At 43.0% G+C, this 12,817-nt stretch overlaps 1 protein-coding gene across 1 annotated transcript in view; it reads left to right on the top strand.

Moving 5' to 3' along the window:
• The window catches only part of CABLES1 (Cdk5 and Abl enzyme substrate 1), a 74,910-nt gene that overhangs the window by 30,431 nt on the left and 31,662 nt on the right, over window positions 1-12,817 (top strand). Inside the window, exons 2-3 of the mRNA XM_059815282.1 lie at window positions 8,997-9,068; window positions 11,363-11,455. Coding sequence (XP_059671265.1) covers window positions 8,997-9,068; window positions 11,363-11,455 — 165 coding nt within the window. The remainder of the gene's footprint in view (window positions 1-8,996; window positions 9,069-11,362; window positions 11,456-12,817) is intronic.

The following is a 12,817-nucleotide window of genomic DNA, read 5'->3' as shown; positions in this document are numbered from 1 at the left end:
ATGAAATGCTTCATGCTAGCTTTCGCTTGTTCGGTTTGGTCTTTATGTCCTGCTCACATAGGGGACTTCCTTTTTCCATCAAAAGAACTTTATCCAGGCAATTCACAGTGTTTAGGAAACATTTTTTTAGCAGTGAGATTTATTAAGTGCCTGTTCAGATCTCATCTAAGTCTAATGTTAAGATGCGGGATTGCAGAGTATGTTTTCCCAGATAGCACATGTGCATCTGGAGGCAAGACAGGAATATGAGGTTGGGCTGTAGGTAACCCAAGAAATACCACAAATTAAATAAAGGAAAGCAAACAGGAAAAGGCAGCCGTTTTAATTGCATAGTTATGTATGCAGGCTAGAATTAAAGTCTTTTTTTCAGATGACTTAGTGGTGCATATATGTAGTTCCATGTGTTACGGTAGCTACTGCCTATAGCCTTGACTTGCAAGTGAGTTTCTTAGTTAATTCCAGAACTTTGGCTGCTCTGAAATGCGACATTATGGGATTTGATACTTTAAAAAATGGTCTTGCAGTGTGGCTTACTCAAGTAGTTTCCTCAGTTTAAGTGTTGATTCTTTATTTCTTTTCTTTGGAATAGGTATCCTTAGGCTGTTACTTTTAAGGAGCAACGTTGCTTGTGGACAGACCTAAATATTCATCGTTTACAACGCAGAGTTTGTCAGGCAGAAATGACACATGAAGAATCTGTTAGATTAATGTTGATCAGACAAAGGCTATTATGGAGTGGGTTGTACTGTAGAAAAAGGACATAAAGATGGAGAATTTGTACGTTCTTTACAGTGCTATTGTATCTGCTTTGGCAAGCATCCTTGTTTTCATAAGAAGAGATGATTAATCTTGTTGTTTGCTCCTTTGCTAGTTTTGAGTGTCTTTAATTAAGCTGGTGCCCACTGATGTCTTACCATGGTAATATTTGTTAGGTTATGAGGTAATGGCTGTTCTGAAAAATATAGCTGTGGCAGTGTTCGGGCATATTGAGAATAAATCACTCCGCACAAGCCTTCTGAAAGCTATCACGTTGCTGCAGAGTCAGTAAAGTGAAAACAGTGAATCTGTAAATCACTGGTTACGGATAATAGAGGATGTAGATTTTAGGCGCTTCAGGAACCGTGAGAGCACTGCTCTCTTTAAATGAGTCTTACTGAATTGCAGCTGTAGCTCCTCATTACAGCTTGGGTAGAGCCAACAGTAAAAGGATTGGGTGCAGAGGCAGCTGCCTGCAGAGAGAGGATGCTAGGTTTCAAACAAGATCTGTCTTCGGTGAATTGCGAATCCAGCTGGGGAAGGTGAAAATGAAAGGGTCCCCAGAATCAACAACATGTGGTGATGGCTCTTCCATTCTCCCTAGACTCAACCCTGTTTTTTTCCTTCACTAGAGATTTCATATCAATGCCCAATTTTGAATGCATTTCCTCCCAGAATCATGTCTTCTAGGAAGACTAATGATTAATATATCAAGTTGTATTGTGCAAGATGCTAAAAAAACCCCAAAACCCAGTTTTACCATACCTTCTGTTTTTCTGCACACATGCATATATACATTCACACTATACAAATGCTTTGTCAGTGAACAGTTTTCTTCTCAGCAATTCTAGTGTAAGTCCCCTGTCTCTTTGCAGTGCTGGTACTCGTGATTTTATATTTGATATAACCAGACCCAGATGATCCCTCTGGGACACTGGGACAGAGCCGTGCTGGAATTTTGTGGGCCATTTGAAGGATCACATGTGTAAAGCTACATAATAATTTGTGAACAGAGCATTATGTTGCACTGCATCACTATGAAAGGTCAGCAGGATACTTCAGTATTGTCATGTTGATTTCCTTCATTCTTTCTTACCTCTTTCTTTTTGTACTCTGTATTTGACATGAGTGGGATTTATACACAAAAAAAATCCTACCTTTGGGATGGCAGTGTAGGTATTTTTTACACTGAGATGTTGTGTGCAGACAGGTCAGCAGGTAGCAGTTTGAGTGCTGTGTTATATCCAAGCTTCTGCCTTGGGTATTGTGGGAGGATGAGGCTTGGAGAAGGAGTAGGTAGGATACTCAGTGTAGGGGGGACATCTGGTTTGGGAGGAGTCTGGCATGGAGGCATGTTCATGCCATAGCTCTCCCCTCATCCACTTGTTTTCTGCACGTCTTCCTGCTTACCCCCGAAAGGTTGATGGAGACCGAGGAGGCATTTTGCATGGCATTATTCTGGTAATTATCGCTAGCCTAAGGTTTGAAGGTCTCCCTCCTTGCAGTACGTATCCCAAGAGGAGCAGGTTGTTGGCGGTCCTGCTAGCTCAGGATTTCTGCATGGGAGACTTCCCTTCACAGCCCACTGCAGAAGGCTGTGGTCTTAAACTGTGTTTGCATCCTGCCTGCACATAGGTGACGGCTAAATGGAGGTCTCTTGGTATATTCTCTGTGTGTTTGGGTTGGGCTGCTGAATTAACAAAATAACCCATTTTCAGCATGCCCAGATGCTTTTAACTCCCGTTGTGGGCGGCCTTGCCAATACGCTGCGCAGCTTGGATGTTCTTTGCAGAGAATGGCTCTGCTGTGTAATTATGATAGCACACAATTAAATACTGCTTTATATCGATTTGGGTAGCTCCTGGAAACTCTGTTTCCCTTAATAATTTTTAATAGTCTCAGGGTTTGTTTTTCCTGTGTTTGTCTTCCTGTGATATTGGCAAAAGATAGGAAGAAAATGAGCTGGGACATAGGAATCCCAGTAAAAACTTCAGAGGGAGGGCGAGAGGTGGCTCATTAGCGGGTCTTTCATCTGGGTTCATGCTGGGTCATGGAGTCAGGGGTCAGGAAGTGAATGGGGATTCGTTCACAGCTGATACCTTGTATAATATTTCAGAGAAGTGTATTAATTGACGGCAGCGTAGCCTGAGGGTTTGGGCAGAGGCGTTCAGCTGGTAGGCTGAGGAGGAGTCAGAGAGAAGTGGCGTTTAGGTTTCCCCAGGGTGACGAAGGATCTGGGGCTGCTGGGGACAGGGCATTGCCTGTGTCTGGCAGCTCTCTGCTGACTACCTGCTCCCCTGGCCCCGGAGAGAGCTGGCAGATGCGTTTCTGTTCATACCCAAATCCTAACTCCAACGGAGGTAGGGAGGAGAATGATAAATGTGCCTTACTCAAAACTCAGAGTTGCTTGGAAGATACATTTGTAGCCAGCACGTGCTGAAGGAACTAGAATACTGAACAGCCAGGGTTTGCTGTGGGCTATAGACCAGAACTGTGTTTATATATATATATTTACTTGTAATGTATAGTATATGTATTTGCTTTTTATGTTATTTTTTTTTTCTGTTCTAGCACCTAGAAGCCTGATCTACAATCTCATTGAATACTCTTCTTGTTTTCCTTTTACTGTTCAAGCCATTTTGGTGCTGGAGGAAACAATATGAAGCACAATGAAAAAACAGCCCTAGGGTTGCTGTTCCTGTAGAGGTAGCATCAAGGTGATGCTCTGCCTGGTTTGACCTATGGGAGCTGCATGTCCAGAGCATGTTTTGGTAACTCCCTAGTGAGTGTTTGCAAAGGACTAGGTTGGCTTTTGGGCAACAGTAGGTTGGCTTTTGGGCAAGAGCTCCTCTTTGAGTCCAGAGCTGGCACCTTTCAGAAGGGTGGATGGGTGGCAGAGGGAAACCCTCCACTTACACCCCTAGGCAGGCCCTGGGGTATCCGTACAGGTATCTTGATCTCATTCCCCATCACTGCAAGTTTTATAATGACTTCCTTTCCACTCCCCTTGTGTACATATCTGAGGTGGTCTTCCTGCGCGTGGGATACATCTTTTGTGACGAAGGCATCGTGAAAATAGGGAATTCAACATTTTCCAAGTGCCAGGCAGTCTTGTGCTTTTCTGATGCTCCCAAGCCACAATATTAGAAATGTGGTTGTGACCAGAAGGTAATAGCCCTGATGTTTCTGCCCTGTGGCTCTTCTTCATGCATGTTGATATTCCCCGGACACCTGAAGGGAGGAGAAGACCCAGTGGGCATGTGAACTACCAGCAGTCTTCAGCTGCTGAGATGTCTTTGCCCTCCCAAGTTCTCCCATCAGTGTTACCACAGTTGGCAGATGTTCAGATGATTAGCACTCGTGTGTCCCATCATCACTGCATCTCTGAAGGGATTCAGTTGTCTCAGACAAAGTGGGGAATCTTGTCCTGAGGGATGCTTTTGTTCTGGGAGACAGCAGCACTCACACTACTGGCTTCAGCCTTTGTAGGTTTGTAATCTTAACAGAAGCAGGGGGGATCTACACCCACAACTTTCAAAAAAATTAGGCGTATTTAAAATGCAGCTTTTTCTTCCTGATTTTGTAGCTGTGCTAGAAAGTCATTACACATGGATTTATTTTTCCTTATCTCTTGGATTATCATCGGCTTCCTTCCTTCCTTCCTGGATGAATTTATCCAGTGCTCTGATTGCAGGTCCATTTTTTTATTACCTCCTGTCTATGGGGCTTAAGATTTTGTATGTTTAACATAATTGAGCTGAATATTTTGCAACAATTGACAGTGAAGATAATTTTCCACCAATTGATGGGTTGGTTACAGGGAATCTTTTTGCAGTCTACTCACTTTGGCTATTTGCTGTTTTGGTTACAGACCTGCTTTGTTTTATTTGTCCTTGTATTTTTTTTTTTTTTTGTCCTTGTATTTTATCTCATTTTTTGCAACTGAGCCTCATATTAATCTGACTTTGGAGAGGGGAAACAGAGACAACATTTTAGGTTTTAAGAAACTTCCACAGACATTCAGACAGCCGGTCAAAGATAAATCCAGTATGCAAACAGGGTCATGAATATCTTAGAAAACAGCCATTTAAAATGCCAGGGCATCAGAGATCTCTTTAGTTTCTTTCTTTGGACTGGGCTTGGAATTTGATTGTAGGGTATTGTTTATTTCTGGGCTCATGTAACAATTGCACAGGGAACAGGGAGGAAACAGAGAAAAATATTTTTGATAGGTGTTTAAGGGAAAGTGGTATTACATGATTTTAAAATAAAAAAAAAAAATCCGTAAGTTGCATGAGACTGTGACCGACAATGGCCTACAGGGGCTGATTGTTAGAACTATGAAGTCATCGTCTTCCCAGAGCTAAAATGCTTTCTTCTGTGTTCATGAGGCTGCGGGAAGAGAGGGGTGCGTTTGGTATACCTAGGATGTGGTAGTTAAACTAGAAGGAATTTTTTTAAGGCTTTCTGTGAAATAGCAGAAATTAACATCTTTACTGAAACATCTTTAATTTTCTTATTAAGGGCAATTTTATTTTATTGCGTGTTAGCTGGCTGACATTTACTCTGCACAAGTTTTAAAGCATTTTATATTGAAAATCTATCTGCCTAAAGACTTATCCCAAAGCTTGAGTGTTGTATGAGTCACATAGTGCTGTTTCATTTTGGTCTGCGTATAGATACTCCTCCTTAAAAATAGAAGGATTTTCCCCTAATTATTATTGAAAAAGGATATTTTTTATTGTAAAATAGGTATCAACACAGCTTTACATCAGAATGATGGTGATGTGTGATATAAACCAGTTTGGGTTATTTCAGTGCAAGTGTCTACGTATACCAGCTGCTATAGCACGGTAATACATTTTTGAAAAATAACCCTTTTAGAAGTTGTATAGACAAGCCCTGACTGCTTGCCTGAAGAAAGAAAGGTGATAAATTAATTTAAATATTATATACCAGTTGAGATGATTAATTTTTAATGAAGACAATGAAAAACTGATTTTGTTTGTATTCCCTGGAACACCCTTTCAAAAGCTTTGCTTTTCCAAAATTGATTTTTTCGTATATGTGTGGCAAAGGATGTGACTTGGTTCACAGCAGGTAGGCTCATTAGTTGGCATTTCTGGTGTAATATCCAGCTGTGGAAATCTTATAAAGTATTGGTATTTAGGTCATCTTAATTAGGCCTCGAAATAAAGATTTAAGATAAAGTGGAAAATTGCACATACTTCATTGCGGCTGAGCTTCTTCAGTGAAAAGAGAGTGCAATTCTTGGGCAGTATGAACTGATTTCAGCAGAGTTGCTGCAAATCTGCCTCACCAGTGCTCCCGTGATTGTGCAGGGAGCTGAAACGCTGAAAACTAATGATTTCGGGAAAAGATGTGGCAGTTTTCAGCTGGGTTGGGTGCTGGACTGGATACCCCTGCTCTCGCTACTGCTCATGCCAGCACAGGTTGGGGATTGGGCTAGGGCAGCCCCCGTTTCTATCACTGTAGGCTTCTGTGTGACCCATGCTTCTTCATTGCTGGTGATTTTGAAGGGTTTATCTGCTTCCTTCCTTACTTTCATCCTGGATGAATTTATCCAGAGTTGTGCTTATGTTAACACTAGTCAAGAGGGAGCTCAGGTATCGGTGCTCCTTTCCCAGGTTTGGATGAGCAAAGAGCTTCCCCTCCTTCTTTGTGCAGACTCACTTGCTATGTTAGGCCCCCAAAATACAGCAAAATCACTACCCCTGAAAATCAGTGTGAGTTCCTTTGTGCCAAGAAGGGTGGCAGCAGTTCCCGTCCAGCCTGTGTTGGATTCAAGGTTAGCAAGCGAAAACCAGGAGGCAGCATCCCTGGTGCTGGGTTTAAGAAGTCGCGACCAGCAAGGTAAGCCCGAGGAATCTGAACAGTCAGCAGGCAACTGGATGACCAGCGTTGAAAGCTGCCCTGGAGCTGGTGAAATGCAGTTGTATTTCCACCAACCAATGCATCTGCCCTAATAACAGATGCAAATGTAGGATCTTTAAACCTGTCTCCGCCAAGCCATTGGCAGTGAATTTGAGGATGGTGCATAACTTTGGGTGAGGAGAGGCTTGGAGGAGGGTTGCAGTGGCAGCTGGAATATGCATCTGGTGTTGTACAAGCGCCTTACGGCATCTAACAGGCATCTAGGGGAAATACCGTGTGACTAGTTTGATAAATTCAATACGAAGAAGGGGGCAAGGTTGTACTGTTGTTTATCTCTCTTTGACTAACAACAGGCAAAGTATGCTTTTTGTGTTGTAAGATGGGAGGGTACCATAATTTAAGTGTGTTATAAAGCTAATGAAGTATAAAGAGGTGTTAAAAAGCAACAGCTATCATCTGCTACATCAGTGGTGCTGGTAGTTGAAACTTCCAACTTCTATTCATGGACCTATGTAACTGAAAATGGAGGGGGAGTTCTTCTGATCTGAATTTCTCACTGTAAGAGCATCTCTGTGTCCTCTGACTGTGGATGGAGCCAAGGGAGCACCCATGGGCACAGGAGGCAGATGTTTGGTCTCTTCTTCCTTGTCTACATCAGCAAGTTCAGCACACCCTGAAATGCAGACTTCATTTCTTCTTAGCATTTTGAAGGCACATGCTGTCTTGCACCAGATCTTCTAAAATTCTAGTTTAGACAAAGCCTGAGGGAATTTAGGTTTGCATATTTTCCTAAGAGGATTACGCTTCACACTTAGTTGCTATAAATTGTTTGAGGGGTTTTTAATGATTTTCTAAGTACACAAAAAGCTGCATATGCATTCAAACTGTTCTGAAATATGTTGTCTGGGCTTTAGTGATAGAAATCTGGTGTTTGAACTAGTAGTAAACTGAAACACTGAACCCCAGAGTTATTTTGAACTGGAAAACATTTCTGTAATCGGATTTGCAGCATGGCTGCAGGAACAGTTGTAGCAGCACAACTGGAGGGCCTGGCAAATTGCAAGAAGGATTAGAAACTGCTTACACTGGCATCAGAGAAAACAATTTATTGTGAAAATACAGCCCAGGAATAAATTCATGAGCACCCTTGCAAGCATGGGGGTGCTCATAACACACTGAGATTCTGGAAACTCTTTATTTGCAGATCAAGGGAGTAAGGCAACCTGGAGGGGAAGGATATTAAGGTGATTGGGGAAAAAAATAGTGGTAGTCCTTGAGGACTTAAATCATTTAAGTTCATACTCGTAAAATCACTGGCAAGGTACAGTGCACCTCAGCAATGGCCCCTAGGAGCGACGGGTGCTGCCAGTCCTTGTGCTAGCCGGGTGCTGTGGCACAGCGCCTTTGCTGCGCTGGCTGTCGCAGCTGCTTAACACCCACCAACGGGGTCAGTTTTTTTGGATTATTGTCTGCTTAATTTTTCATTATGTGCCTGCGGGTGGGCTGTATCTTACATATTTATTTTTTGTATTTACGGTGTTTTTTGGAGGGCTGGGTGCAGCTCCTCCTTTTGTGCTGCCATTGGGGTGTTTGGAGGTTGGGCAGCAGCAATTGCTGCTAAAACCAAGTCTGTACTGGGTCTTCTTCCCTGCCTGCTAGAGCAGTCTTGAAATGCTAAGATTTCCTTAACTTCGTTTCACTGAAGGTGGAGGAAGGATCCGACTCAGCTGTAGAAAACTGGTTTAAAACAGGACTAAACTCATCTGTGCTCCTCAGAGGGATGGTCAGAGCTCCCTTTTAAACTGCTGCTTTGTGCCCAGGGCTGCCAGCTCCGTCATCTTTCATCTGCCTTCAGTCACTTCTCACAGGAGTGATGAGATAGACATCACTGAGAAACAAGTGGCATTTATTTGGTAAAAAGGCCAAGGGGCAAAGAGAAGTGTCCCCTGTGGCAGTGTGAACGACAGGCAGTCTCTGTAGATCTATGTCTGCATTATTTTATCAAAGAACTGCGCTTGTAGCATTGCAAGCTATACCACAGCAAATGTGGGACTGGTGTTAGGTGGGTGTTAAACCCTTGGAGGAAGGAAAACCTGAAAGCAGGAGGAGCTGTTGGGAAGTTTCAACTTCTGTTTTGCTATAGAAGCTTGTATGGAGTAAGTTTGCTTCTGGTTGGGATTAAATTGATTTAGTAAGGTAAGCAGAACAGAAGAAAATTGATTAATATCCAAAGGTACGGTTTGGCTAGTGAACGGCAGTTTGTGAGCTTTACTAAATAACAGCTCTGAGGACTTTCTCATGCCCTCTAACCCAAGGTGATCTTTTGTGTTCTGTTTTCTCTGCAGACGTCGGCTGATCTCTCAGCGATCTTCTCTGGAGACTCTGGAGGATATCGAGGAAAATGCCCCACTGCGGAGGTCATTTTATTTACTGTCTCTCTGGTTACTTGTCTGTAAGGCACGTGCACGGACGGACTTGCTGTCCCTGCGCATGTTGGAAAGTAGCTGGGTGTTCACGTTAAGATGTCCTTCATAGTGCGTAAAGTGAAACCTCACGCACGCTGCATGGTGGTAGGTGACATGAATTGCATGTTTCCTGGCTTTAGGTTATTAAATAAAAAGTCAGTATTTAAATAAAATGTCAGGAAATAAAAAGTCGGATTTGATTAATAGAGAAGCGTAGCTGTCACTAACAGGAATGACTAGCCTCTAACCTAGTACCTTCAAAAAGTAAGTACAGCTGGTTTAATGATGTAAGCTTTTGAAGACTAGTATTTTTAGTATTCTTATTTTTTATGGATTTTTATTGTTTGTTCTCGCAGCACATGCAATCTTATTTTGGTAACCAGCATTACTGTCTTTCTGTGTTGGTTGGTAGGTTTGTGACTGCTACCTCACTAATAAATCTGCCCCCATCCTTGTTATATCAGCAGTTTCAGAGTGGTTTTACTTCTGCATCCAAGAGGCCACAGCTTCTCTGGGGACTGCAGTAATTAGTCACTAGGCAGTTCTCTGGGGTGATGGAAAATGGAGCAACTGCTTAACAGTTCAGAAACGGACTGATCAGTAATCTGACCAGTATATGGTATGCTTCCAGGTCAGCTGTTCAGCGAGACAGCAGCTTAATTTTGAATGCTGCTTTATCTTGGGACCTGTAATTCAGCTGGTTTATATTGATATTTAGCCTATAGCCTTGTTTATCCACATACAGATTGGCTGTCTCTCCCCACCTGGAAGCAAAGACTTAATAGCAGAGGCTGTACCAACTGGCCTATTACCAAGGCTTGATTATTTTTACCAAGCTTACTGTTGAATGCTTAACAGCGTGTTATGAAGCATTCTCATAAATGATTCAAACACATATAATTGGCAAAAGATATAAACAAAGTATGGCTTGTGAGGCAGTATTTTTACTTGCTAATTTGCAGAATTGGTGGTAGAACCGCTCTCTTGGTGGTATTTTCCCATGAAGAAGCTAACAAGGCTAATTGCAACCAGCAGGTGAGGGAATCTCAAGGATTTTACTAACAGGAGGAAGGCAGAAATAGCAAAGTGATGGGGTCCCCCCCCTCGGGGTGTGCCCTTGCAGCATGATGGCATTTGGGTACAGCAACAGGGACTGGCAGTCCCTGGTGGCTTGCGACTGGTGGTCTGTGGTTTCAGTCTAACAAAAGGACCTCTTGGGGTTGGGAAGCTGCTGAACTCTGCCTATGCATAGGAGAGGATGCGAAAAATAGGTTAGGGAGGTTCAACACAGAGGGGCTGTGCTGGTCCCGTGCGATGGCGGAGGATGCTTGTCCCTTAGCTCCCACGGAGGATGCAGCAGCTGCATGCAGTCCAGCGGTCCTGGCCGTGCAGCGAGCACAGGAGTTATCTTCGGTGCCTGCGCGCCATGACGTGCCTTGCAACAAAACAGCACTGAGATGAAACAGAGAAAGCTTTCACATGCATTGTGGTTTCAGCTGATTAAAAAGAGCAAGGCTGGAAGCAGGGGGGTTGGATATTTCTGTTTGTCTCTTCTCTCTTCCCTCTGGCAATTTCTTTCTCTAACTGCAATTTTAAAAATGCATTCAGATGTAAAATAGATTTAAGGATTAATGTTTTGAAGAAAGATATTTTTTTTTTCCTGAGGTAATTTATTTTATTTTCAGTTGTTTTGTATGCTGTCAGGAATGTAAAAAGTAATATTTAGAGTTAAAAGCTAACAGGAATTATACTTGCAAATGAGAGATTTTAAATCTTTCTAAAATTTAAACAAGGAAGAACTTTTCCTCAATAGCTTCTTTATCAATAGCTGAGGAGGATGCAAAAGTGTGGGTGTTGGTGTAAGGGGGGAAATCACGTATTTACCAGGTTTTGTTTTAGTTTTTTTTTTTTTTCTTTTCCTCTGAAAGCGTGGGCTAATCTGTCATGGCAGATTACAGGAAGTTTTATTTTGCTGAGATTTTTTTTTTATGATGTGGTTTTTTGCGTGAAGGGAGGGGTGGTGGTGCCTTCTCTTATTATTATTTTAAATATTTTTTTTATTTGAGCTGTCGCATTTCCAGACTTACTGTCTTTATTGTTCTTGCTGATTCCTAACACAGGGTGACTTGAATCATTTGTCTCGTCTTTCCTTCCTGCCTTTGTGTAGACTTCTTGGCCGTACAGCAGGGAACTGAGTACTTTTGTTTTTTTCTTTCTCCCCCGCCCCCAATTGATTTATTTTTCAGATGTCGGACACTCTCAGGATCACCCAGACCAAAGAACTTTAAGAAGGTTCATTTTATCAAGAACATGCGGCAACACGATACCAGAAACGGCAGGTACTGTGCATCCAAAGGCTGCTTCTGCAAAGGCAATCCATAGGGCGCAGGGCAAAGGGCAGGGTCAGCATCCCCATGCAAGAGTGCAGCATGCCATGGCCACTTACCACATACCTTTAAAACGGTCTGTGAAAGTGCAGGCTGCAATGCACACTCCTTCCTCGGGTGAAGTACAAGTCAATGGAAGTGCTAGCCCATGGATTTTTAAGACGTGCATCTCCGTAATACAAATAACTTGCGTAAAATGAAAATCAGTTGGAATAGACTAGGCATAATCTGGTTGCATTTCCTCGAGGGTAGCGCCAGGTACTAAGCGTGAGAGGGGCGCATGGCCAAACATGCTGGGAACAAGTTTAAGCAATGGCTGAATGACATTTCAACATCTTTTAGTGGGTGTAAGGGTAGGCATCAAGCTAGCTGGGTTGTCAGGGCTGCCTGTAGCAGGAGGCTTACTGGACAAGTGACTCAAGCAAACAGCTTCAGGGAAAGGTATTAAGATTATCCTAAGTCTTACAAGATAAATTATAACCATGACAGATCCCAGTCACACCACTGTGTCCTCCCGGATGCAAAGTGCCGGTTGGTAAACGCGCAGCTGGTGGTAGTTGTGGCAAGGTGAGGAGTGGGATCCTTGTTTTCAGGGCAGACGCAGACAGAGGGTCTCCCAGGGGATGTGTGAGGGGTGCAGCTGTGGTTGTGGCACACTTTGAGCTGGGGCGTGCACTGCCCAGATTGCAGCCGTAGGCACCGGTGGGACCTGTACAGCAGCAGTCATCTGGGACTTCCCTTACTGCAAAGGCATGGTGCCTGTCATGGTGTTCCCATCAGCAAAACGGATTCTTTATTGCAGTATTGTCCAGCTCAGAAGTGAAGCTAGCTCCCCCCTACTTATAAAGATGATACCTGCCCTCTCTTTTTTCCCCAAGACAATTTCCTCATGTGCTTCATGATTTTGTTCTTGTCCTTCCAAACCTGAATAGGTTTGAAATAGGCTACCTGAACGGGTTTCACGTAGACTAAACCATCCCACTGAGAGCTGACCCTTGCACATACCTGTTCTCATACAACTGCCATGGGCGAGAACCACGTATGTTCCCGTGGACTGATTTGTGCACATAACCTGTGGTTTCCATCAAGCCTGGAACCAGGTCAATAGAAATCCTGATATTACATTGAACCGCAGGTTTTATGAATTGAATTCTGGTAGGTGTTACTTGGCTCAAGCAAAATTTTCCTTGCATTTATTCTCACATGTACAATTAAATAAAGTGAAATGTAGTAATCAACATAAATATTGCAGAAGGTGGCTCTGAGAGATGACAGCTTTTTAGAAACAGCTTTTGTAGCAAACAGACTCATGCA

This window comes from Gavia stellata, chromosome 3 (assembly GCF_030936135.1).
Source record: "Gavia stellata isolate bGavSte3 chromosome 3, bGavSte3.hap2, whole genome shotgun sequence".
NCBI classification, from domain to species: domain Eukaryota; kingdom Metazoa; phylum Chordata; class Aves; order Gaviiformes; family Gaviidae; genus Gavia; species Gavia stellata.
The sequence above is the reverse complement of the archived record's forward strand: the minus strand, read 5'-3'. Positions and strand labels throughout refer to the sequence as shown.